This window comes from Emiliania huxleyi (assembly GCF_000372725.1).
Source record: "Emiliania huxleyi CCMP1516 chromosome Unknown EMIHUscaffold_13, whole genome shotgun sequence".
Classification (NCBI taxonomy): Eukaryota; Haptophyta; order Isochrysidales; family Noelaerhabdaceae; genus Emiliania; species Emiliania huxleyi.
Window position 1 is genome coordinate 241730 of NW_005201287.1, and position 25487 is coordinate 267216.

At 65.5% G+C, this 25487-nt stretch overlaps 6 protein-coding genes across 6 annotated transcripts; 4 read left to right on the forward strand and 2 right to left on the reverse strand.

Annotated features, from left to right (window-relative positions):
• Nucleotides 1–4500: 4500 nt before the first annotated feature.
• On the forward strand, nucleotides 4501–5692 carry EMIHUDRAFT_98165 (hypothetical protein; the record flags this gene model as incomplete). The annotated part of the gene is made up of 3 exons (XM_005789109.1): nucleotides 4501–5229; nucleotides 5310–5461; nucleotides 5503–5692. 3 exons carry the CDS (start codon nucleotides 4501–4503, stop codon nucleotides 5690–5692), a joined length of 1071 nt encoding a protein of 356 aa, XP_005789166.1.
• A 3151-nt stretch (nucleotides 5693–8843) lies between these two features.
• Nucleotides 8844–10979, reverse strand: EMIHUDRAFT_351819 (hypothetical protein). The gene is made up of 10 exons (XM_005789110.1): nucleotides 10546–10979; nucleotides 10374–10473; nucleotides 10267–10309; nucleotides 10134–10197; nucleotides 9965–10067; nucleotides 9765–9873; nucleotides 9654–9690; nucleotides 9507–9580; nucleotides 9073–9253; nucleotides 8844–8909 (listed from the first exon to the last, which is right to left on the reverse strand). Exons 1-10 carry the CDS (start codon nucleotides 10931–10933, stop codon nucleotides 8893–8895), a joined length of 1116 nt encoding a protein of 371 aa, XP_005789167.1. The 5' UTR covers nucleotides 10934–10979; the 3' UTR covers nucleotides 8844–8892.
• An 878-nt stretch (nucleotides 10980–11857) lies between these two features.
• On the forward strand, nucleotides 11858–13405 carry EMIHUDRAFT_200931 (hypothetical protein; the record flags this gene model as incomplete). Its single annotated transcript, XM_005789111.1, has 5 exons — nucleotides 11858–11892; nucleotides 12109–12398; nucleotides 12526–12643; nucleotides 13118–13292; nucleotides 13364–13405. The coding sequence occupies 5 exons, from the start codon at nucleotides 11858–11860 to the stop codon at nucleotides 13403–13405; spliced, it is 660 nt and encodes a 219-aa protein (XP_005789168.1).
• A 4777-nt stretch (nucleotides 13406–18182) lies between these two features.
• Nucleotides 18183–19135, reverse strand: EMIHUDRAFT_98168 (hypothetical protein; the record flags this gene model as incomplete). The annotated part of the gene is made up of 4 exons (XM_005789112.1): nucleotides 18183–18325; nucleotides 18483–18582; nucleotides 18768–18869; nucleotides 18941–19135. The coding sequence occupies 4 exons, from the start codon at nucleotides 19133–19135 to the stop codon at nucleotides 18183–18185; spliced, it is 540 nt and encodes a 179-aa protein (XP_005789169.1).
• Nucleotides 19136–20147: 1012 nt separating this feature from the next.
• EMIHUDRAFT_433684 (hypothetical protein) lies at nucleotides 20148–21943 on the forward strand. Its single transcript, XM_005789113.1, has 4 exons — nucleotides 20148–20660; nucleotides 20727–20829; nucleotides 20906–21165; nucleotides 21375–21943. Exons 1-4 carry the CDS (start codon nucleotides 20184–20186, stop codon nucleotides 21864–21866), a joined length of 1332 nt encoding a protein of 443 aa, XP_005789170.1. The 5' UTR covers nucleotides 20148–20183; the 3' UTR covers nucleotides 21867–21943.
• A 1719-nt stretch (nucleotides 21944–23662) lies between these two features.
• Nucleotides 23663–25487, forward strand: EMIHUDRAFT_351822 (hypothetical protein). Its single transcript, XM_005789114.1, has 6 exons — nucleotides 23663–23968; nucleotides 24033–24077; nucleotides 24157–24484; nucleotides 24629–24810; nucleotides 24877–24951; nucleotides 25017–25487. The coding sequence occupies exons 3-6, from the start codon at nucleotides 24367–24369 to the stop codon at nucleotides 25140–25142; spliced, it is 501 nt and encodes a 166-aa protein (XP_005789171.1). The 5' UTR covers nucleotides 23663–23968; nucleotides 24033–24077; nucleotides 24157–24366; the 3' UTR covers nucleotides 25143–25487.

The following is a 25487-nucleotide window of genomic DNA, read 5'->3' on the forward strand; positions in this document are numbered from 1 at the left end:
CGGCTGTGCACTGCCACCGTGCCGCGGGTTTTCACATCGTCCGCTGGCATGGGCGGCGGCCGGGAGGACGGCGGCGGGGACGGCGGCAGAGGCGGAGAGCTCGGTGGGGCCAGCTGGCCAGGAGAGTGAGGTGACGGCGGCGGCGGCGAGGGCGAGGCGGACGGAGGCGGCGGCGACGGCGACGCCGACGGCGGCGGTGGCGACGGTGACGCCGACGGCGGCGGTGGCGTGGGCGGCGGTGGAGATGGTGGCGGCGGAGATGGCGGGCTCGGTGGGGCCAACGGAGAGAGCCTTGTGCAGAGGTTCTTCTCCTCAAACTCGGCAATGATGTCTTGGATGGTGCTACCAAATATGCTGTTACCCGGCGTTGCAATGGCCTCCAGCGTGTCGTTGCTCACCCCTCCGAAGCCAACTGCGAAAAGGACCAGGTCTGGGTCTTGCTCCTTGATCAGCTGCGCCTGCCGTATCGCCTCGGGCTTTTGATAAGGTCCGATGTCGTTTCCGCAAAGACTCCCGGCCTTGTAATCGCCGAGCGGGCTGTTGTTAAAGTCCCAGTTCTCGTAACAGGAGTCGTCGTTTGCGACACAACCTGGGTTGCGGCTGCAGGTCTGCTCTCCATCGGTCAGGAGTAGCATGACCTTCGTGACACCTGAGCGGCCAGTAGCGAGCAGCTGCTCTCCCATGAGGAGCCCGTTGGAGATGAAGGTCCATCCATACGGGGGACCGCCGTTTTTGTAAACCTCAATGGCAGACGTGAGGTCGCCAGTGTTGAAGGTGAGGTCGCTGAGCTTGGTCGTGTCGGAGGCAAACTGTACCAGCCCCACGTTAGCGACTGTCTCGGCGAGATCCAAGGAGTCCACAACTTTCTGCGCAAACGTCGCCACATCACCCCGGCTGTTTGTTATGCTGCCGCTGGCATCAAGAATGATCACCAAGTCGCCGACCAAGCTGCACGGGAGTGGCGGCGGGAGCGGCGAGGGCGGCGGCGGGGACGGCGGCAGCAGCGGCGGCAGCGACGGTGACGGATGCGATGGCGGGCTCGGCGGGGCCAACGGAGAGAGCCTTGTGCAGAGGTTCTTCTCCTCAAACTCGGCAATGATGTCTTGGATGGTGCTGCCAAAGATGCCGTCCCCAGGCGTTGCAATGGCCTCCAGCGTGTCGTTGCTCACCCCTCCGAAGCCAACTGCGAAAAGGACCAGGTCTGGGTCTTGCTCCTTGATCAGCTGCGCCTGCCGTATCGCCTCGGGCTTTTGATAAGGTCCGATGTCGTTTCCGCAAAGACTCCCGGCCTTGTAATCGCCGAGCGGGCTGTTGTTAAAGTCCCAGTTCTCGTAACAGGAGTCGTCGTTTGCGACACAACCTGGGTTGCGGCTGCAGGTCTGCTCTCCATCGGTCAGGAGTAGCATGACCTTCGTGACACCTGAGCGGCCAGTAGCGAGCAGCTGCTCTCCCATGAGGAGCCCGTTGGAGATGAAGGTCCATCCATACGGGGGACCGCCGTTTTTGTAAACCTCAATGGCAGACGTGAGGTCGCCAGTGTTGAAGGTGAGGTCGCTGAGCTTGGTCGTGTCGGAGGCAAACTGTACCAGCCCCACGTTAGCGACTGTCTCGGCGAGATCCAAGGAGTCCACAACGTCCTGTGCAAACGCCGCCACATCGTCCCGGCTGTTTGTTATGCTGCCGCTGGCATCAAGAATGATCACCAAGTCGCCGACCAAGCTGCACGGGAGTGGCGGCGACGGCTGCTGCGGTGACGGCGGTGGCGGCGAGGGTGGCGGAGGCGAGGGCGAGGCCGACGGGGGAGGCGGCGAGGGCGAAGTGGAGGGCGGCGGAGGCAACATCGGCGGTGCCGGCGGCGGAGGCGAAGGAAGAAAGGGATCATGCGCCGTCTCGCAGTTGAAGCCGTCATTGGTCGTGGTTTCGTAGGCTGCATTGATGCGCGTGAGATCGACGGTGGTACCGGCACCGAGTCCGCAGGCATGCGTGGTCCAGTTGCAGGCCCCGATCGCGACATCGAGCTGTGCGACGTCAACCTTCAGCACGCCCACGCCGCTGTTCGCCGCAAAGTAGAGCTGCACGCCGATCTCGTTGACGTACTTAAAGCCGGCGCCGAAAGTGACGAACGGTCCGGGACCCGGGCACCCATTGCAGTCATCCCATACAAGACGAGTACGAATGAGGGCGTAGCCGTCGATCTCCTCTCCAGCAACTCTCATGACGAACATGGAGGCGTCCCTCTCGCCGAGCCAAACGAGGTACGTCCGGCCTTCAAGCTCGTACGTGATGAGATCGGCATAGTTTTGCTTCACACCCTCTGCGGCATTGTTTTGCTTGAACGGCTTCCAGTCAATCACAATGTCGTTGCTGTCAAACACGTAGAGTAGACTGTATTTGAGATAGTTCTCCGAGATCCCTGTATCGTTCCAACCGAGCTGATGTATGAGATCACCCCTCGTGAGCCCGAGCGTCTCCAAGTCAGTTGCAAAGTCTGGCGCCCCAAAGTCCGCAATTAATTCCGGATAGCCTTCATAGAGCCACTTTCCCGGGCAAACGTCGTCGGTGTTGACGGTCAGACTGCTCACGCTCCGGACTGCGAACAGGTCGTGCCCTCCCGAGCTCACAAAGTAGGTGTCGTTGTGGATAGCACCAGCGTAGAGATAGCCACCATTGTAGTCATCCTTTTTACTGCTTCGCTGTACCCTGCAGAGGCACTGCACCGGCTGCTCCGCCTGGTCGGCGGACAGGCGGCACAGGTTGTAGTCATCGCTCGGCATGCTTGAATCACGGAAGAGGCCATAGGCGATCGAGTCCTTCTGGTTGTAGGCCATCGCGTTCATGGTCGGCGAGGGAGTCGGTGCGTTGGGGTTGTACCTGGTGTCACTGAACCTGGAGTCAAAGGTGTAGACGAGGTTGTAATCGCCCGTCTTCAGATCCAACTCCACGAGTTCGTAGTCTTGCGTAGTCTCGTTCAACACTGTCTGCATTGGATAGGAGCGGTTGGCACAGTCGAACTTGCCAACGTCGGCGGCCGCAGCAGCGGCAGCGGAAGCCAGCAGGACGGCGTAAACCGCACAGCGTGACGCGGACATAGCACGGGTTAAGACTCTGAGAGCGAGGGCAAGCGTCGGGCGTCAGTCGCAGACGATTGGCGAGGACGCACGAGAGAGAGAGAGGAGGCAGTCTTGTCGTAGGGCATCTCATCGTGGTAGGCAGAGGATGGTGGGGAGTCGTTGTATGGTACACGGAGGATCGCGAACGAACCGGGGAGGCCGACTAAGGCAGTTTTTGGTGAGAAGCTGTCACGCAAGGTCGAAGGTGAGAAGCTGTCGTCTCTTGCGGGTTTTCTCGAGGTCTCGAGGTGGATATCCTTTGGCCGTTGGGTGGCGAGGATTCATACATACATACATAGGATTGGTGTCAGCTTTCTCGACGCACCGTCCTCGACCCCGCCGAAAAGCTGGCTGGTGGTCGCGCGCGGCGGGTTGCGGGCATGAAATCCGAGACCCCTCCCCACCACCCCGATCCCCCCACCCCCTTGCTCCCCTCCCCCCCTCGGGAGGGCCGAACTGAGGCGCCCGAGGGGACCCCGCAATTCCCTTCCCCCCTCGGAGGGCCGGACTGAGGCGTCGAGGGCCCCACTCTTTCCTTCGCATAGCGGCCACTCTTCGGATCGCTGGTCGAGCGACCCGGGGGATGCCCCGCGCGCCTGACCCAGGCGCGGAAACGAATCTGCGAGGCGTGGCCGCTCATGCGGCCCGATGGGGAGGAGGGGAAGACGTAGGGCGTGCTTGCGCGCCTTTCCGAGGCCCCTCCAACCCACCCGCGCTAGGTCTCGGGTTTGACGCATGGGGTCACTCCCGCGAAACCCGTGAACTAGCCGGGGCAGTCGGAGAAGTGGCAACTCCGTGCACTGACGGTCGGCCGTCAGAAAACACGCCTCCGTGGCTCGGGTTACACCAATCCTCGCTACCCAACGCGGCCAAAGGATATCCACCTCGAGAACCTCGAGAGCGGGCAAGAGAGCCCTAGCCCTTGGGGGTGCGCGGTCGCAGGGCCATAACACGGGTCTCCGAGGGTTGGCTCCGTGTACCGGGTTTCCCCTTAACTGCAGAACGCACCCTCTACTCGACCAATGTTGCGAATCGCCCGAAGAAGTTGCGATGACACGCGTCCGCAGGCAGACGACACGTCCCGCTGCCACTCCGCGGCGCTCGAGCGATCCCGCACACCGCCGTAACTATGGGCAGCGCAGCGGGCCGCAGGGCGTTCGTTATCGCGCTGCTCTGCGGCCTCGTGGCCCCCGCGCTCAGCCTCGGGCGTAAGCACATTGGCGGCGACTCGGCAAAGGCGCTCGCGCATGCAAACGCACGCACACATCACCCAATCACTGACTGAGCGCTTGCACATGGGAGTCATACCCGACTCGTCTGGCTGCGGGGACAAGTCACTGCCGCCTGCCTCACACGAGCGTGTGGGCCTTCGCAGGAGGGTGGCCGGCAGATGCAGATGACGGGCGGGGCGGCGAGTGGCGGGGGCGGCAAGGGCGGCGGCAAGGGCGGCGGCGGCGGCCCCGCGACGCTGTGCGGCGGCACTGTTGCCTGCTTCGACGCCGACGCCGACCACGTCTTGCTCTACACGCTCGGCAAGACGGCCTCCACGTCGCTCGAGTTTGCGCTCGGGCCGTGGGTCGGGATGCGGAGGCTCCCGTGGATCACGACGCAGGCCACTGCCTTCCCGCGCGGCGCCAAGATCCACCGGCCGCAGGTCGCCAAGGCCTTCGTGAGCCAGCTGCCGCCGACGGGAAAGGTGTGGCTCTTTGTCACAGTACGCAACCCATTTGACCGCGCCATCTCGCAATTCTTCGAGGGCTACGCCAAGTTCATGAACGTGACCAACTCGTCCGGGCCTGCCAAGCAGCACGACCACCTCTCCCGCTTCTCCCGCCTGGCACCCTTCCTCGCCGAAGGTATCGTCGACACGATCCCCAGCGTCATCGGCGCCAACGTCACCATCCCCCCGCTCTCACCCGTGACCAAGGATGCGTGGCTCGTGCACGGCCGTGTCCGAGTGCTGATCCTGCGGAGCGAGGACGCAAAGCTGTGGCCTAGCATCGTGTATCGCCGCACAGGCCGTTCGCTCGGCGAACTCGGCAAGTACAATATCGGGATGAACAAGTGGTACGCGACGCTCTACCACAACTTCAAGGGGCGCTACACCTTCAAGACGAGGGTGGTCGCGCAGGCACCCCTCGAGCACGGACCTGCGAGGTGATGCGAGCGGTGCCACTTACGCTGCCACCGTGAGCGTAGGTTCTCTCGAGCACGGAGCTCACGCGGCTCTACTCGGAGGAAGAGCGGAGCTGCATGGCTCTGCGCGCGCTGATGCCGCGCGCTGGCGCCGGTCTCGTGTCGTGCCATGACGAGAGCCCCGAGTGCGACGAGACTGGGGTCCCGTCGCGAGGGTGCGAGACAGTGCTATCTTCACATCAAATACCGTGGATAGGTACGAGGAGTATTGGTTCCCGTCGAGGGGGAGCCGCAGCCCGCAGAGCCGTGGCTCCACCCCTCCGAGTGGCTCGCTCGCTCCCCCGAGTCGGCGCTTCGCCCCCTCCTTGGGAGCGATGGGCGTGAGCAGCCTTTTCACAGCGCGTGTCGCGAGTAGGCTCGTGCCCGTGCGGGACCGCAAGGTGTGACTTGGTTGGCACCGCACTCGCGAGGAAGATAGGGGGTCAAGGCGTTCGCTATTTCGGTGGGCGTCGTCGACGACGACTTTCGAGAGCAACGGCCAACGCTTTGCGCAGCCGTCCGGTCTCCGGAGGCCCGCGAGCCAGAGACGCGGCGCCGTGCCGAGGCCGCGATGCGCGAACGGAGATTTTTTGCGGCTCGCTCAGCAGCGCGCTTGGGGCGCGCCCTGGGACCGCTGTTGGCTGAGACAGACTGAGTTGCAACCCGCGATTACACGTGCGGGGGGGGGGGGGGCATGTCGCCATGTGCGTCAACCAATTTACGCTTAGGGTACCCCCCCTGCACATCTAAAGCCATCCCTGCTGCTAGGGGGGGGGGGTCTGACCCCCCCAGCAGCAGAGCGCTGCTGCTGGGGGGGGGGGGTCCGGACTAGGGTTGCCTAACGTTAAGAGCTGAACAGTGTTGCTAGTGTTAACAGTAACAACAGAACAACAGTGGGGGCCCCCAACAACAGTAGCTAACGTTAGGCCGACTGAACAACAGTAAGGAAGGCCTGGCAGTGACCCACGACGATCTCTAGTGTCCACACAGTGCGGGTAATACCCGAAAATACCCGGAAAATCCCAGGTATTTTCGGGTTTTACCCGGGTTTTTTGCCATTTTCTGCTTTTGCTGGCCGCTGAACAACAGTAACAAACAGTAACAAACAGTAACAGCATGGGCTGGGGTGAACACTTGAACAACGTTGAGGATTTCAGCCAACCAGGGTAGGCTCCGCCTCACTGCATCTCGGACTGGATTCCACGAATTGATTTTCCTAGCGTCGTCAAAGTGAGCTGAAAGCTCGCTCGAAGAGCCGATGTCACCCGCCGACCGCCTCCCATCTCGCCGCTGCTCTGGCGGGGCGGCGGCGGGGCCTGGCGACGGCGCGCGGCGCATGTGCCGTGGCAACCCACCGGGCCGGCCGGCCGCGAAGGCGCCGACCGGCGATCGCCACCGCGCCCCGCCTCGGAACGCCGTTTCCGCTTGGCGTCCGAGGCGCTCGGCGTTCCCGCTGGAGCGCGAGATCGGACCGGGTCTGACGCTCCTTTTCTCGCCGTAGGCACGGCTGGCCGGCTGGACCAGCGGAAAAACAAAAATCGAATACGTCAATTCTCTCCGGCCAGCCTCGGGCTAATTAAAGCCGCAAAAAATCGGAAGGTTCCGCCGCCCCGGATTCCACCTCCCTGGCCCTCCACGCCCCGCGCGCGCGACCGTATCACCGCCGCAGTCGGCCTCCCCGCCCCGCGCGCTGTAGGAGCGGCGCCCACCCACCGGAGACGCCTTCCCCTAGACCGCCCGACCACCCCACCCCCTTCGGCAGGTGCCTCGCACGTATTTCGAGCGCGAGAGGCCTCCTTTGAGGTGGCGGCCGGCCGCCGCTTCTCGCGGTGAGGCGGCATGAGGCCGTCCCCCCTTCGCGTTCGAAGGCGGGCCGGCCACGGCACCGGCTGTCGCGGCTCGAGGGCGGCAGGCGAGCCGCCCCCCCCTCCTCCCTCCCTCCGCCCCTTGCTCCCTTCCCCGCAGCGCTGCCCACGGCACCATCTCCTGGTGCCCCGCTGCCGCCCCACCCGCCGCGCCGCCCGCCGCCGATGGCCCGGCCGCCACCGCCACCGTCGGCGGCCGCCTCCCGCCCACCCGCACCGCCGCCCCGGCCACTGCCATCCGCGCCGCCGCCTCGCCCAACGCCGCCGCCGGCCCACCCTCCCGCCCGTCGCCGCTGCCGCCGCGCCGCCGCTGCCGCCCTCCGGGCCGCCTCCGGCCCCGCCACCTGCCTCGCCGCCGCCCACGCGACTGGCCTCGCCGCCGCCACCGCCACCGCCCTCCCCACCGTCCTCCCCTCCGCTCTCACCGCCGCCGACGCGCCGCCACGCCGCCTCGGCCTCCGCCCTCGCCGAGCCGTCGCCACCGCCCTTCTCGCCGCCTCTGCCGCCCGTGCCGCCTTGGCTGCCGCCTATTCCGTGGCCCTCGCCACCGCCGCCGCCGTCGCCGCCGCCGCCGCCACCGCTACCGCCGCCTCCCGCCCCGCCACCCCCTCCGACACCGTCACCCCCCCTCCCTCCCACCATCCCGGCCGGCCTCCTCCGTTCTAGCCCCAACTACCACACACCACCACCGACCTCCCCGCGCCCCCACACGCCGGCCCCGCGCACCCACGCCACTACCATCGCCCACGTCGCCCTCCCGGCCCCCCACCCCGCGCCCCAGGCTCTTCATAGCTCCGCTCGGAGCGTCCTGGCGCCGCCTCCCCAACCGCTGCGGCCCACGCGGCCGCCGGGCGGCGCGACGGCGGCTACCGGCCGGCATAGCCCTTCCAGCGCCGGCCGGGGGCTGCGGCGGCGCGCGGCGCGCGGCGGGCAAGCTGCCTGCTGGCGGGCGGCGCTTCTAGTCGTGATTTTAGTGCCGCGTAGGTCGCCCTTCGGCCACTTCTCGGGCGTGCGGCCGCAGCGCGGCGAGAAGGCGGCACGCTCGGCCCGCTGGCGGAGGTGAAGCCCCCCAGAGCGGGAGCTGGCGGGCCGGGGGCGTCGGGCGGGTGCGCGGCGGCACCCGTGCCACCGGGACGGGCCGTGGTGGCCCGTATGGCGGCCGTGAAGGGCCGTTTGGTGCGCCCCGGCGGCCTCCTGCACGGCGGCCGCCGGGGCCGGTTTGGACTGTGTTGGGGGGGGTGGAGTGGTCCGGTGGCCGGTGTGATGGTCGTTTATCACCCTCCTATCACCCACTTACCGCCCCCGGCCGTGGGGGCCTCTCCAGACGCCGCCATTTATGATTTCAAAGGGTCCTGCCGACGCTCATCACAGTGCGGCGGAGGGGCCGGAGCCGGCGCCGCGGAGGACGAGGATGGCCGTGGCGGACCGGGACGAGCTCTGGGAGGTTCAGTGTGAGTGAGTATATTGTAGAGACCACCCATGTGCACAATATCTTGACTGAGAGCTAATTCTGGGGAGGCGATGCCGGGGCCGTACAGCAGCTTGATGGTGCTGCGCCGGCGTGCGTCCCGCCGGCCGCCGGGGCCGGTTTGGACTGTGTTTGGGGGGGTGGAGGGGTCCGGTGGCCGGTGTGATGGTCGTTTATGGCCCTCCTATCACCCACTTACCACCCCCGGCCGTGTGGGCCTCACCGGACGCCGCCATTCATGATTTCAAAGGGTCCTGCCGTCGCTCAGTCCGAATCACAGTGGGGCGGAGCCTACCCTGACAATAGCGCAACTGTTAGGCCCCAAATTAACGTTAGGCAACCCTATTTACGCTGCCGCGGTGCGCGGAGAGGGTGAAATGGCAAATCAGAAACAGAATTCGGCTTTAACTACTTTTTCTTGGAGTCATGAATCTTAGTTAATCGTATGACTAACCTGCTGCGACCCTCGCCAGCGCCATCTTGAGCGGGTGCTTCCCGTCGGGCGACGGGTAGTCTTGCTCGGGTGGCAGCACGGTGACGTCTTCAAGCGGCCGGCCCGCCTTCTTGGCGCAACGCTCCAGGCTGTCCACCCACTCGTCCAGCTCGACCGACGCGACATGGTTCACGGCGAGGACCTGGCCGCTCAGCAGGGCGCGTGTGGGGAGAGGGCCAATCCTGTTCGCAGCGTGGCTCCTGTTCGCGGTCTCTCTTCCCTGCGCTGGGACAGCCGTGCACCGTGTGAAGCGCGATCAGCGTCAATGTGAGCAGCGTTCCTTCAACGCTCGAACCGCCGCCTGACTGCGCTCTAAGATTGTGCGGCGCCTGACTGCGCTCTAAGATTGTGCGGCGCCTGACTGCGCTCTAAGACTGTGCGACGACTGCGCGCACCGTTCCGCCCGGCCGCGTCGCGAGCACACACGGCTTGAAGAGCGACTGGTAGTCCCTCACCAAGTCGACGGCGCCTGCAGGAAGTCTCCTAGAAAGCTGCTAGAAGGCTCCTCTGGAGGGCTCTTTAGCCCTCCGAATCGACGGCACCTGCAGCAGTCTTGGTCCACGTCGGCGGGTCGAGCACCTTCTCACAAGAGAGCTCCTAGAAGGCTCCCAGAAGGCCCCCAGAAGGCTGGTCCGCGCGGGCGGAGGTGGCACCACGACGTCGAACGCGCGCTGCCGCAGCCGCGGGGCGAGGCTGCTCGCGCCGCCTCCGCCTCTCCCGCTGGCCCTGCGATCCCCGCCCCGCCCGCCGCCGCGCCCTCGCCTAGGGTTGTGTAGACAAGGTCAGGGTGTGAGCACTGCATCGAGTGCCAGCTGGAGTCACGGGTCTGTTTCCAGCATCTAGGAGCCGTCGCCCGCCGCGCGAGCGCCGGTCTGTGTTGGTCGGCAGACCGGCCAGCTGGCGCAGCGCGGGAAGGGCATCGCCGCACACGCACTCGAACGCGCCGGCGGGCAAGCCTAGAGGCTCCCGTGGAGGCTGCGAGAGACCCCTTTTTTTGCACTCGAACGCGCCAACAGGCAGGCCATTCAGCCGCGCGTTCTCTCGCCCGACGTCGAGCGCCGACTGCGAAAAGTCGAGGTTCGTCACCTGCAGGAAGACTCCGAGACGCTTCCTGGAAGGTTCGTGAGGTAGACAGGATCAGTCGAGGGTCGTCACGTGTCGCGCTCCCCCCGCGAGCGCCGCCACGCCGGCACCGCACCTGTCAATGATCGATCAAGATTCATCGTGAAGAATCAATGGCATCGTCACGCCGGTGCCCGCACGTGAAGGCGAAAGCGTTGAGCACGTCCCTCCCCTCGCTGTTTGCAGCGAGCCAGCGGCGCGCCGCGCGAAAGTCGAGGTAGAGGTTCGGGTCGCGGCCGGGCGGAGGCACCTGCAGGGAGGCTCCGAGAAGGCTCCTAGAAGGGTCTCGCAGAGGCCTGGAGATGCGGCCAGGCGGACGCACGTCGATGCGGTACTTGAGGCCGATCTCGGAACCCACGTGCTCCGCAGCCAGCAGCGGCGCGCCCGGCGGCACGAGCACACCCTCGCGCGACCGCTGCCGCTTCTGCCGCGCATTCCAGTGCACGGCTCGCAGCGGCACGCCGGTCTCGTCCTCGACGAGGTCGCGCAGCCGCGGCAGCAGCTCCTGCGGGTCCATGTCTGGCGGATCGCGAAAGGTTTGCCAAAGGAGCAGGTCGCCGAAGCGCTCGAGGGTGCAGCCAGGCTCGCCCTCGGTGGCGCCGTGGAAGAGACGGTAGCAGTCGGTGCCCTCGGCGTGGAGCGAAGGGAGGAGCGTCTGCGAGCGGCTGGCCAGCGCGGCTCGGACAGAGTCGAGGAGCATTGGAGCGTGGAGTGCGCTGAGCCACAGCCTTGTTGGTGGTGGGCGGCGAGCCACGACGATCGCAGCGGGACAGCAGGTGTGGGCCAGGCCGCCGGCGAGAGCGCGACTTCAAGAAAAAGAATTTTAGGGTCTACAAGTAAAGAAAACAAAATGCCAGGAGAAAAAAATCCGTCGTGCAAAAGTGAGAAAATCCGGTTGGCGGCTACCGTCCGTCGCGCGCCGCGCGCCGCCGCGCGTCGTCGGCCTCGGGTGGTGGCCACCTCGCCCTGTTCCACCTTAGGGTGCAGTTGAGAGAGAGAGAGATATCTCTCTTTCTTCTTGCAGTTGTCGATGGAGAAGATGCTAACTTGTTCACGTTGTAGGTTACCTGTTAGTTTACGTACTGCTCTACCACGGGATATCATTTAATTCTTTTCGCCTGTGTTAGTGCCAGTGCGAGCCAGTCCCGTGCCCAGTGTAAAGAAAGAAAGAAAACAGACAGCCCAAGGGAGGGATGGGAGGACGGCACGCCGCCACCACACAGGGATTTTAAGGAGAGGAGTGTGGTGCGCTAGCCGTCGCCCACCCTAGGGGGTCTGCCTCTTCCTATCTCTTTTCGCAGTCTCTCGCCGATTCTCGCTGCAACCTTCATGCCACCTCGCGGCCGTCCCACTCTCGTCGTTCTCTCCCTTGTCACTTCCTCCTCTGTCGCGTCATTCTCTTCTGCCTCGTCCTGCGCCGCCGCCGCCTGCCGTTCCCTTGTTCTCTCGGCTTCTTTCGCCTTTCGGCGCAGCTCCGCCCTCCTTGCTGCATATCCTGGCCCCTCGAGTCTATCGAGCTCCCCTCGCGCAAGGACCACGTTTCTGACTCCCACTCCGATCATTTGCCTACAGGTCATGTTGTTGCTCAGGTCCACTCTCTCTTCGAACACTCGTGCCTCTACGGATGATGCCGGCGCTGGGGTCCCCTTCGGATGCATCGTGACATCTGACAACTGAATTTCCACTGGTTCGTCCTCCTCGGAGTCATCTTCTCCGTCCTCCTTCCGTTCGGCTCTTCGCTCGGTACGTTCGGTGTGGCTCACCCTCCATGCCGTGAACAGGCGCTTTATCCACCCTATATTCTGGACCGGAGCCCGACCGCCGAAATTCGGACAATGCTCTTTTCCCACGCCCGCCACATGACGCCCACTGCAGCCGCGTCGGTCGGCGCGCGCCGACGCCGACCATCACCGCCGACCGACGGCTCGCACGGCCGTGCGGTGAGCAAAAATTTGGGTCGCTGCGCGCCTGCCGGATGCTCTGCGACGTCTGGACGCTCGCCAGAAACGCCAGGAAGCTTGCCTTCCACCCCTGGGCCCGAGGGCGAACGGCAGTGGTCGGCAGCCTCTGCGACGCTCCGATCGGCTCCTCGACCTCATCGCCTGCGACGAGCCAGCATGGCTCGTCGCTCGACGGCAGCCTGCTCAGTATGCTCTTGGCATTCTGTACAGCCTCGCCAGGCTCTCTGAGACGGCCTGCAGGGCCGGCGCGGACCGCCTCGGGCGCGATGGCCCTCCTCAGTACCTACCTCTTTGATGCCTGTCGGCTCTCCAATCTCGTCGCCGGCGGCAGGCCCGCATGGCGAGCTGCTCGATGGCAGCCTGCTCAGTACGCCTTGGACAGTGACTTCTGCCTCGCTGCTCTTACTGCAGCCGCCTCCGGGGCCGGCGTCGGCCGCCTCGCTTCGCCAGTGCTGTCTACGCCTGCGACACGCGTGTCGGCTCGCCGCCCGCGTCGCCCGCGGCGGGCCCGCATGGCTCGCCGCTCGTCGGGAGTGTTCCCAGCAGGCTGTGCAGGGCAGTCTGCCTCACTCAGGGCGCCGCCACCGCTGCGCGGGGCCGACACCGGCGCTGCTGCCGTGAACACTGCCGCCGTGTACGTCACCATCGCCTCGCTTCGTCGCCGATCTCGCCGACGCCGCTCGCCGCTCGCCGCCGCCCTGCCCTGCCCTGCCCTGCCCTCGCACAAACAAACAAACACACACCCACACCCACACACACATACACACAGACACACATACACACACACAACACACCCTGCCCCAACCTCGAGCGCCCCGCGCCTCCCGTCTCACGCCCGGCGCCTCACGCCGCGCGTCCCACGCACGCCCCGCGCACCGCGCCCCCTCCCCTCGCGCCTCACGCCTCCCTCCCCACCCTCTCAGGCATTTCTCCTCCCTGCTGCTCGCCGACTCCTCCCCCCCCCGCATGATCGACGACTACCCGTCCTCCGGCGACTCCTCCCTTTTCGGCGCCAACGTCTACTACCGGGGGACCGTCGCCCTCGGGCGTACTGGAATGATCCCAGCGGCACACGTCTACGAGGGGGGGCTCCGAAAGGTCGGCATGCTGGCATGTCGGCTTACTAGGCAGGTCATTGACCTCCCCCCCGCTTGTCCACCCGGCGTGAGGGGCGGGAGCGCAGCCATTCCAACGGCTGGGAAAGCTTCTGAACGGCCGTGCATGCGCCTGCATGCCGGCTTACTAAGAAGGTCCCTCGCTCCTGCTCCTCTCTCGGAAGACGCGCGCCGGCCTGGGGGACTCGCTTGCGATCCCGCTCCAGCCAGAGGCCGCGTGAGGCGTGTGGGACGGTGTACGCTGGGGCTCGGCCCCAAGTGCACTGGCCTCGCGTCTCGAGGGGAGGGCGGCTCGTAACTGAGGTTCGCCGTCAGGGACAGTCGTCCTCCCCTTCTCGGCCGGGCAACTAGGTCATTGAGGCCCCCCCCGGGGAAGAGACCGAACGGCCGGCCGTCACTCTCGGCCATTCCAACGGCCAGGCCGCTCGCTTAAGGCTGATTGGCTAGACGAGCGGCCTACCTCCATGGGGCTGTTGGCACGGGGGGAGGTGTCAATCACGCTCCTGGGACGCCGGAGAGATCGGGTTGGTCTCCCCCGCCTTCAGCCCTGACCCGACGGGGACGCCATCACCCTCGCCCAGGGATCTACAACGCTGTCTTAAGGTCCGACAGGTTCGGCACCGGGCACCGCCTCGGTATACAAAATGCGCCTGCGGGCGGACCCTCACAGATCACAGATCACCCTATATTCTTCTCTCGTTCCTCTGCCCGTGCCTTGGTCTTGTCGTTGTTTCGCACCCATGTCTGTATGGCAATCGAGGCTGCCTTCCCCACTACCTGTAGTTCACTCGTCACCTCTTCCGCGAGCTCCCTCCTCTTTCTTTCGGGTATGGAGTCCGTGAGTGCGGGTAGCGTACAGGCAATCACGGGTGCTATTTTGTCGTACTCCTCTTCGGCGAGCGCTCCAAATCTAGACCCTTTCGCCTTTAAGGAGGCTGCCCTCGCTCGTCTCAGGAATGTGGCGGTGTCTTTTGTGCGAGGCAGCTAAATTGTAAAATTCTTTTCGCTTGAGAAGCCAACTTTTCGCACGAGAAGCCAACGGCGCCGCCTCCGCCCGGCCCGGGGGGGGCCGCCTCCGCAGCCAGAGTTTTAGAGCCCGAAAATGGCCAGCGGCGCGCGGCCGGCCTTGCCGGGCGGTCACGAGCTTGGCGACCAGCTGTACTACACGGGCTCGAACCAGTCGTCTAAGGATGGCGACAAGCTCGTGCACGGCCAGCAGGGCGAGGTCGTCGGCCCTGCGACCGGCGAGCACCAAGGCAACGGCCTGCAGATGCTGTTTCCAGGGAACAAAGTCTACATAGACTGCTCTCTGCTCTGTCTCAGCCGCGAGAAGCCGCCGCCTCTGCCGGGCGGTCACGAGCTTGGCGACCAGCTGTACTACACGGGCTCGAACCAGTCGTTTAAGTCTGGAAGCAAGCTTGTGCACGGCCAGCAGGGCGAGGTCGTCGGCCCTGCGACCGGCGAGCACCAAGGCAACGGCCTGAAGATGCAATTTCCAGGGAACCCACGCTGGATAGATTGCCGTCTGCTCAGGCTCAGCGTCGAAAAGCCGCCGCCTCTGCCGGGCGGTCACGAGCTTGGCGACCAGCTGTACTTCACGGGTCCGAGCGAGTCGTTTGAGAGTGGCGATAAGATCGTGCACGGCCAGTCAGGCGAGGTCGTCGGCCCTGCGACCGGCGCTATGCACCAAGGCAACGGCCTGAGCTTGCAGTTTCCAGGGAACAAAGGCTCCATAAACTGCTCTCTGCCAAACCTCAGCAGCGAGAAGCCGCCGCCTCTGCCGGGCGGCTACGAGCTTAGCGAACGGCTGTACTACACGGGCCCAAACCAGTCGTTTGAGAATGGCGATAAGCTCGTGCACGGCCAGTCGGGCGAGGTCGTCGGCCCCGCGACCGGCGAGCACCAGGGCAACGGCCTGAAGATGCTGTTTCCAGGGAACAAAGACTGGGTAAACTGCAAACTCGCCTCGCTGTCCCACGAGCTTAGCCTGCCCGGTGGCTTCAGAGTGGGAGAGGAGCTGTACTTTATTGGCGGAGGGTTCGTCGAGGAGCAGGGGGACAAGGCCGTGTTTGGCTGCCGAGGATCGGTCACCGGCCCAGCCCGCAACGGCGACGCTGACGCTGTTTCCATGTCTTTCTCCGGCAACCGAGGAGACGTGCACTGCCGGGCCGAAGAGCTCAGCCGCGAGCCGGCGCCCTCGCTTCCTGGCGGCTTCATTCTCGGTGAGCATCTCTACTTCACCGGAGAGGACCAGATCGTCGGGCGCGGCATCCTCGTGCGCGGCTCGCGTGGTGAGGTGGTGGGCCTGGGTTTGGAGCCGGACAGCCTCGCGATGCGCTTTTCAAAGGCCGGACAGCCTCGCGATGCGCTTAACCACCCGGTCAACATCGCCTCCCTGAGCCGCGACGATCCTCCGTGCGCCGTGTCCGTGCCCGAGAATGTATCGCGAGCGCGCCGAGCGCTCGCCGCACGCAGGGAGGAGCAGGAGCGGGCTGCGGCAGCGGCGGCGTCGCAGACGGCAGAGGACATTGCAGCGGAGGCGGAGCGGCGGCAGCAGCTAGCGGCGGAGCTCCTGGAGGAGGAAGCTGCGGCCAGGGCTCCGCCTCCACTTCAGGAGGCGGGACGGAGGAGGAGGAGGAAGAAGAAGCAGAGCGGCTTTCGCGGGTCGAGGAGCAGCGCAACCGAAGGAGCAGAGGGATCGGCCGACTCCACCTCTAGGGCGGCGCCAGCGCGCGAGTCGGCTTCAGAGAGCGACGAGGAGGAGCGCGTGACGCCAGCCGAGGAGGCGCGACGGGCTGAGGAGTCGGAGCGGGCGGCGCGGCGAGAGAGGCAGGCGAGGCTGCTCGAGGCAGCGCGGCGGGAGAGGGAGGAGCGTTTGGAGAGGGAGGCTAGGGCCGAGGCCGCGGCCGCGGCTGCGGTGGAGAGCGAGGCTCGCGGCAGGCGACAGCAGGCGGCGCGAGCGGCGGAGGAGGAGCGGAAGCGAGCAGCGCGGGCGGCGCTGGTGGACGAGATGGAGGCGCAGGCGCGGCAGGAGGAGGCGGCGCGCGCCGCGGCACCGCTGAGGACGACGCAGGCTGAGCAGTCCAGCACGCGGTCGGCGATCGAGCAGGCGCTCTCCCAGGCTAGGTCAGACGCGGCGGCGGCGAGGGTTCGCGAGGCGACGGCGGGGTCAGAGGCGGAACGGGCGAGGTCAGAGGCGGAACAGGCGAGGTTAGAGTCGGAACAGGCGAGGTTGCAGGCGGAGGCGGCGAGGGCGAGGGAGGAGGAGGCGAGGGGGCGAGAGGGGGAAGCAAGGGGGCGGGAGGAGGCGGCGAGGGCAGAGGCGGAGGCGGCGACGGCACGCGAGGAGGCGCTCACCATGCGACTCGCGGCGCTCGAGCTAGGACCCCCACCGGCCGCCCCGCCACCGGCAACCGCAATCAGCGCTGTGGGAGGAGGCGTCGGAGGCACCTTCCACGGTGCCACGCTGCCGCAGAAGGTCTCGCGGATCTGTACGCATTTGGGGCTGGACGCGCGCTCCTCGCTCTCTGCGGCGGTGGCGGCGGCGAACGAGAGCACAGGGGTCGCCGCTGAGGGAGGGCTTCTGCAGCAGGTGGACCGGCTGATCGCGCTGCTATTTGGGGGGCCGCAGGGGGGCGCTCCGGAGGAGGTAAGGTAAGGTCTCTAAGAAAGCCGGTAATCCAAGACACCCAGAGCTCACACAAAATCGGGCAGCCAGGCTTTCTTGATCTTGTGTCTTTGTCGCTGCACTTTCTGTCTCTTGTCAGTTGTCTCACTTGTCTGCGCGGGACGAGGACGTTCGAGAAGAAAGTAGAAGAGAGTGTCGGCGCGAGCAGTGCAGCACCAACAGCACGCAGCAGAGAGGCGAGACGATATGATAGAGAGATACGTGCGACTCAGAGGGCAGGGCGAGTTGTACTTTGTCACGGCGAGTGGCATGTCGTAGGCCATGCATTACCCCATCAGCCCTCAATCACCCCCGCCCACCGGCTCCCTCCTCCCCATCGTCGCCCACCCGCGCCGCGCTCTCCGTCTGCTATCCGCCACTCTCACGGCTGCGCCCGCCCGTGACCCAAAGGTCCACAACAGAGAGTCGGAGCAACCTCGAGTATGTGCCGTATCAAAGTCTGTGCAAGTGTGAACAGCAGCTCCTGACCACGGCGCCGCAGGCGCCTGTTGATAGGTCCAGGTGATAGCCCTGGATAGGCAATGCATACGCCTAGTCGGGCCTCGGATCGCCCGACCGCGTCCCGGTGCTCTGTGGTCGGATTTGTGACGCCGCCGCACCGCGCCGCGGCCGGGGGCCCTCCGGAGGCCAAGGATGGCCGTGACGGAGCGGGACGAGCTCTGGGAGGTTAAGTGTCAGTGTATATATTGTAGAGACCAACCATGTGCACAATATCTCTCAATCTAGCTAAGCCTGGGAAGGCGATGCCAGGGCCGTACAGCAGCTTGATGGTGCTTCGCCGGCGTGCGTCCCGGAGCGGTGCCGGACGGGCGGTCCGGGGGACAAAATCGCGGGACAGCGCCGACACCGCTCTGATTCGACTTTTAACTTCAAACAAAGACAGTGGCACGCGCCACAGCGCGGTGCGTGCCACTGTCAGGAGCAGATACGTCAGTTAGTTGTGTTCACGCGCCGGGATATCGTGATTTCGTGTCCTCCGCAACCTGCACAGACTTTAGGCTACAACAGGTCGCTCATCATGTGTCATGAGACATGACAAAAATGTTGATTGGCCCTCTACTCTGGGTCGCTGTCCCGACTCCGGTTCTTTTGTCTCTCTGTTAGGCCTAAAACTGTTAGGGTGAGCGCGCACACAAACCTCTAACACACCGGCGTCCAGGCAGCACCCCGCCCCTCACCCCTAGCTCACCCCTTCTTCTTGGCCGCCGCGAGGCTCGCCTTAATGGAGGTGGACGAGCGGGCGTGCAGCCCCGCCTGCGGCGCGCGCTTCGCCACGACGTACTCGATGCCCCGCTCGGCGCACTGCTGCCGCTTGCTCGGCTGGTCGCCTGTTCACACCCTCGAGGCGTGAAGCGACGCTGTTCACGGCTGCCGCTGGCGAGTAAGCGTGTCGCCGTCGTGATTGACAAAGAAGATGTCCGGCTTCACCGCGTCGAGGTCTGCGCCTACAACGACACACGACCACGGACACGTCCCGAGCGCGACCTCTTCCGCCCAGTCGCACCGCAGCGATTCCCGGGCGGCCCTGGTCGTGCCCCATGCCCCTGGCGACAAACGCGTGCGACACCCACCGGATCGCGCCAACCTCGGCGGGACAGAGTGATAAGAAGAGTAGGAACAGTAAGCAATAGTCATTATGAATGGTGACAGCTGACTAGGCTTGGCGAGTCCGCAAAGCTTCGCGGAGCTCTCATCCCTCTCTTCCCTCTCTCTCTCTCTCTCTCTCTCTCTCTCTCTCTCTCTCTCTCTCTCTCTCTCTCTCTCTCGCACCATGTACACCCGCTCAGCCTCTGGAAACATGGGCGCAGCCTTGAGGGCGGTGACGTTGGCGTCGTTGCCGACGGAGACGTGCAGCTCGCCCAGAGCGGCGGCCTAGTGCGTACCAGCGGGCATCAGAGCACTGAGAGCTGGCTTCGACCGCGACATGATGTGTTACGGATCACGGTACGGGTGGAGCGAGCCTCCTCGAAGAAGGCAACGTGGCCCGAGTGCAATAGGTCAAAACAGCCGGAGACGAAGACTCGCCGCCTTCGCCGCGGCCGCCGCCGCTGCGCGTGCGAGTGAGCGGTGAGCGCCAGCACGCCCAGCACGAACCCGGCGGCGGCAGGCGCGAACGATGAAAGCCACGAAGGCGGCATGGTCGGTGGAGGACAGCGCTAAGAAAAGAATTTTGAAAGGCGCTGCGCCTGCTCAGGGTGTGTGGCAGCCAGCTGGCTGTGTGTCTTGTGAGCTTGTTTGTGTCTGTGTGTCGCTCGTGCGTGTCGTCATCATCTGTCTAGCGTCCACCCATACCGCGTTGGTGTCCAGTCCGAGCCTGGCTGTTCTTCACCTTTCTACCTACCTACCTGCCTGCTACTTCTGAGCGCGCTCGCGAACATTACGGGGCCGCAGGAACGCGGGACTCGCAAATAAGCCCACAGCCACTTAAGCTGACGCATGGCTCTCATTTATTAAGTGTTCATTCAGGAGCATTCGCAATGCGTTCGTTCGGGGGCACGAGTGGAGGCGACGTTTGAGAGGGCGGTCGGGGAGGAGCAAAAAGTGGTGCTTCCAAAGAAGTAGTTTTCGGGATGAAGGCAGGCTTGATGAAGGCAGGCAGGCCACGTGTCTCCAACCGGCGATCCCTCGGCGCCCGCCGAGAGAAAAGGCCCCACGGCTGGCCATACACGCCACCGCCCCTCCGTCCGTTCCAATGGGTCTCTGCTCGTCGACTGCAAAGCCGGAGCCGCCCTCGCCCGTCGAGACGGTGATGCAGATGTACAAGTCCTTTGGTGAGGGCGATATCGCCGCCATCCTCAAGGCGGGAGATCCGTTCAATACCAAACAACTCTAACACACTTTGTTTTTGGATTTTAGTAGCGAAAAGAAAAAAGAAAGGACTCGCACGCACTGGCACAAACAATTTCACCACAAAAGAAGAACGAAAGACCCCAGATCGGCATCCATGCCTTTCTGGACAGGGTGGCCCGCCACAACGACCCCTGGAATTGCAACTTTCCTCCCTTGATCCCTTAGCGTAAAAAAGAAACATTGGGTTTGTACTATTACAACGAAGGCGCTCTCAAAAAAGAAATAAAATCTGCTCGCCAGTCACCACGAAAAGAAGAAATAACCCAGGTCACAAAAAGCGATCGCTCCGAGTGTTGTGGCCGACCACTTTGGGTTGAGCCCGGACGGCGGCGCACAATGGCGCCAGTGATCGCCTTGTTTGCAGCGCTTGTACAGGAATCGCCAAAATCAGCGTGTGGCCCCGTCAGCAGCTCCGAGAGCCGCAACTGCACCCAGCGGTGCCCGTCTGAGCTCTCCACTCTCTGCGACGCACACAAGGACGTCCCGGCGGCGCTACTCGGCTTTGAGGAGGACAGCCTGTGGATCCCGCGTCTGGATGAGTTCAACTCGTGCACTGGGTCCCGAATAACCCTCACCTACACCCTTCTGGGAGAGGACGGCATGGCAGATGCGCTTGAGGCCGACTGTGGCACCGTCGCCCCGACGCCGTCAGAGGGCGCTGGCATCTACGACGGCTATGTGGTGCAAGCCCCGTGGGTTCCCAATGTGGAGCCGTTGCTTGAGAATCTGTCTCCGCGCATCGCCGCGACGCCAGAAATCGACTGGCTCGACATCAACCCCACCAGCCGCTCGATTGTCTCCTTCAGCAATACGGCGCGCTGTCTCGCCCGCTCTCCTCTCCTCATGCCGAGTGCCAAGCTCACGGGTCGTGCCCGGCAGGTTCGCGCGCTGCCGCTCGACGTCGACTTCATCGCGATCGGGTGGCGCGAGGACGTCTTTCGGCAGTGGCAGCCTGAGCTCGAGGCGATGGGCCTCTGGCCAGGTCCGCCGCGAATACCGGCAGGAAGCTCTGCGCTGCTCCCGTACATGCGCATCATAGATTCGGCGAGTGGATGTAGGCCCGCCAGAGACGCTAGAGGAGCTGGTCGCCGTCTCCGAGTTTCTCAAGGGCAAGGACCACAACGGCGACGGCATCGGCGACTGGGGCTTTTGCCTCACGCCGCAGCCAAACTACTTCACGGCCTTTCTGGCGCCGCTGATGATGAGAAACGAGCAGGCGTGTGCATCCGGGGACTGCAGCGGGGACCGGACCGGCCAGAACCTCTTCTTCGACGTGCAGAGCTTCGAGACGACGGTCGGCAACGCCGCCTACATGCAGGTGCGCTGCCCCTCCCCGCCCCGCCCCGCACTGACCCCCTGAAAATCTGCCGTTGATAAGGAGATCAATGGATTGCGCGGTATTATGTATTCTCAATCCCTGTCTAGATCACTGATATGCTGGTGCGATACAGCTGTACCTCACTCTCACCCTCACTCTCCCCTCCCTCTCACCCTATCGACGCAGCCCTCCCGCCCCCCCCCACATAGGCGCTCCAACTCTTCCACCGCGTCCTGCGCGCCTCAAACTGCCCCGACCAGGCCGAGTCGGCGGACTGGGTGCCGCAAGCCCTGCGCGGCGACCCCCTGTTTTCCGGCGCCGGCAACAGCAAGTGCGACCGCAAGTCCGCCTTCGCGTCCGGCCGGTGCGCGGGCGTCATCTCGATGCCGGGCACGCTGACAAAGATGCTGACGGGCAAGTACACGCCGGTGACGCCGCAGTACCACGTCAACGCCTCGAGCGGCGAGAACACGACGTGGGCCCTGCCGGGGCATGACGCGGCGGACGGGTACTACTGGGGCCGCCGCGCCTTCTTCCCGGGCTCGGAGAAGGTGCTCGACCCTGCGACGGGAGGGCTGGTCGAGTGCACGCCCGACCTCTGCCCCAAGGCCGTCCGTCACAGCCGGACGGGCAAGCTGGTCGACCGAGTCCTCCTCTGCCTCTCGGAGCCTTCGAGGACCCTTCCAGGAACCCTCTCATAGGCAAGCTGGTCAACCGAGCAACCTTCTTCTCTGAGGGGGGGGAGGCGTACGCGCTGCGCGCCTCCTCGCCCGAAGGCAAGAAGAAGGCCCTCTTCGACCTCTTCACGTGGTTCTCGGAGCTGCCCCCGTCCAAGGTGCCGCTGACCGGCCTCTACCGCCAATCGCAAGTGGCGAATGCTGCGTCTTCGGTAGCCGAGCTGGTCGAGGAGGGCTGGCCGCAGCAGGCTGCGGACGACCTCGTCGAGCTCCTCGCCGAGCTCTTCGACGAAGGCAGCAACGCGGCGCAGGATCTGCTCCTGCTCGGCTTCAGCGACTACAACGAGCGGCTCGACCAGCGGCTGCTCGACGAGTTCCTGCTCACGCCGCCCTTCCTCACCGCACCCGAGGTCGACGAGCTCGCGTTCGCCGCCGCGAGCGACGCGCTAGTCAGCCAGCTGCGGAGCGACTACGACGATGTGACCCGCGACTACGGGGGCGCGGCGGGGCAGGTGCAGCGGTGGCGCGCGTCGCTCAACCTGCTGCCCCTCTCGGCCGCGGCGCTGTGCGACGGCTTCTACGCCTCGCTCGACGAGGACGAGAAGCGCCGCTGCTCCGAGGACAACCTGCAGATCCTCGTGGCCACACTGTGTACGGTCGCCGGCTTGCTCGTGCTCGTGCTGCTCGTGCTCGGATGCCGCTCGATCCGGAGGGGAGTGAGGCGCAAGGCGGAGCTCGAGAGAGCCGCCGACGCGCTCGTGCGGCGGCAGGTGACGGACGCGATGGGCTACGTCAACGAGCTGCAGACTCCGATGGTGCTGATGCGCGCCTCGGACTTCATGCGGCTCGGCGAGCTCCGCCCGCACGAGGAGCTGCGCGACGCGGGTGCGGTGGTCTTCGTCGACTCGGTGAGCGACCCCTTCTTGACGGAGCACCTGACCGTCTTCTTCTCGCACCAGTGGCTCGGCTACCAGGCGCCCGACCCCGACGCCGGGCCGGTGCACCAGCGCTCTCTCTCGCTGCCATGCCCAACCCCCCCCCTCCCCCCCTCCCCCCCCCCCCCCCCTCCTCCCCCCTCCTCCTCTTAGGCGCCCGACCCCGACGCCAAGCAGTTCCGCTCCATGTGCCGCGCGATCCTCGCGATCGGCGAGCGGGAGGGCGTCGCACCAGACGCCATCTACGTGTGGGTCGACTGGGTCTCCATCCCGCAGCGCGTCAAGAGCGTGCAACAGCTGTCGATCAGCTCGCTGCCCCTCTTCGCCTCGCTGCTGCACTGCTTCGTCGTCGTCACGCCCGAAGCGATGCACCACGAGAGCCGCCAGAGGTGCGACCGCTCCACCTTCCACTCGCGCTGCTGGTGCCGCGCCGAGGTGATGTCGCATTGGGCTCGCCGCGGCGCAGCGAACATGTACTACGCCGATGAGGAGGGGCTGCAGCCGATGGCGCCCAAGGGGGTGGCCTCGGTGGCCGAGGAGGAGGACTTCCTCTCGTCTATCCACGTGTTCGAGGGAGAGCTCTCCTGCTGCGCGCTCGGCCACCCGGGCGGACGGCCGTGCGACCGCGAGCTGCTCGTCTTGCCCATCCTTGGGCTGTACGGCCAGATCTACGAGCAGGTGCGTTGCGGGCACCCACCTCGGCCAGTCTCGCCGGATCTCGCCTAATCTCGGCGAATCTCGGGCAGGTGGTGCACTGCGGGGACCCGGCCGCCGCGAAGGCGAGGGCGGAGGAGCAGCCGGAGGGCGAGTTGTCGCTGGCGACCGTCTCTCACTCAACGGACTCGACCATCGGGGGAGGAGGCGGCGGCGGAGGAGGAGCAGGAGGAGGAGGCGAGGCGGGCGGTGACCCGTACCCGATCTCGGAGCAATCTCGCTGCCCTCCGATGCGGTCCGAGATGCGGTCCGAGGCGAGGGGCGGCGGCCGGCACGCGAGGGCGTGCGACCAGTGCGACGAGGCCAACTCGCCGCACAAGGCGCTGCGCTTCAGCGGGGCCGAGACGGCGGGCGACCCTACGAGCGACGAGAGCCGCCGTCGCTCCTGCGCTTCTGACGACGTGGCGCGACGAGCCGTGCCCCCTTCGGCTCCGCACAGCCCTCCCGTTTCTGGACGCGCGGCCCTTCGCTTCTTAGGCGCGGGCAAGCGTGACTACACTCCTACGCACTCGACACTACAGCCAAGCAAGCCTTGGCGTAGGCGCACGCTCGCGTCATCTTCGACACGGTCCGCCCGCGCGTCAAGGCAAGCTGGCCTATGGCCACCGCTCCTCCTCCTCCTCCCTTGTGTGTCTCACACGGCACCGCTCTCCCTTGCGGCACAGGCAATCTTCCCGCGAACCTACGTCCACGTCTCCGCCGCCGGCAAGGAGGAGAGACCACTTTTCGGCGACCTCATCTCGGCCATCGAGTCCGAGATCGACGCGCGGGGCGGTGGTGGCGGCCGGCTGAGGCCAACCTTTGGCAGGTACCAGCCCGGTGCGAAGTACGCTGAGCCGCTCGACGCCGCCGCCACGCCGGGCGGTCGGCCACGCATGCACCGCCCCCCTTCGTCGATCGCGAGCAGCGTGACTTCGCCCTACAGCCGCCGCCGCTCCGCCTCGACGGGGCACGCTGTCGCCTTTGGCCTTGGCGAAGCGCGCGCCTCGCGCGGCGCACTCGCCGTTCTGCCCTCTGCTCCTCCCACCTGCAGCAGCCTTCTCGGAGCCGGGAGCCCCTCCTGTGTAGGCTCGCGCACCTCTGGCGACTCGACGGCCATGCACAAGTCATTGATTCGTTCGTAGCTCCTGTTCATAGGCTCGCGACACTCCGGCGACTCGTCGCCCAACCGGCGCTCCTTCCGCTCCTCGCTCTCGCGGCACGGCAGCGAGATCAGCGGCTCGGTCAGCTCTGGCGCTGTGCGGTTCCGCGAGTCGGCGCGGCAGGCGCTCGCGCTGAGTCGAGCGGGGGTGCTCTCGGGCGGCGGAGCGAGGCGGCAGGTGCCGCGCCGCTCGTAGCTCGGCTCATCTCGGCTCATCTCGGGCTATCTCGGGCTATCTTGGCAGGTGCCGCCGCGCCACTCGACGGCAAGCTCGACGCCGTCCAGCGGGGGCGGCGCGAGGCGGGGCGCACCTTCGCAGGCGCAGATGAGTCGAGATGAGTTCCGAGGTGAGCCGAGGTGAGCCGAGGTGATGCCCCGCCACAGGCGTGGAGCTCCTCGCCCGCCGCGTCTCCCGCGAGGCCGAGGCGGCTCGGCTCGTTCACGGAGGACGAGGACGAGGGCGGCGGCGAGGAGGAGGGCGCTGTCGCCGCGCCGTCGCAGCTCGTGTGAGCTCCTCTTGAGTGCATGCTGGCGCCGCAAGAGCAGCGCGGGATTGGTCGTTTCGCCTCGGAGACAGACCTTGGCGCCGGGCTGTAGTAGTCCGCCCACCCCCTTTCACCCCTCTCATCCGCAGTCGTACCACCGAGTGCACCCGGCTTGGGAAGCCACCTTGTACGTTAGTTGCACCCAGCGGGGGAAGCACCTCTGACGCGTACTGTCATGCAGATTACTCCTTGTTTTGTTCGTCATAGATTTAGATAGCGGAGAGCGGTATCGTTGGGAGTTGAGTGGGCGGCCTCGTCTGTAAGTAAGACTAAAGCGGGTAAGGGGCCTTAGCCTTACCCCGCTTCATTC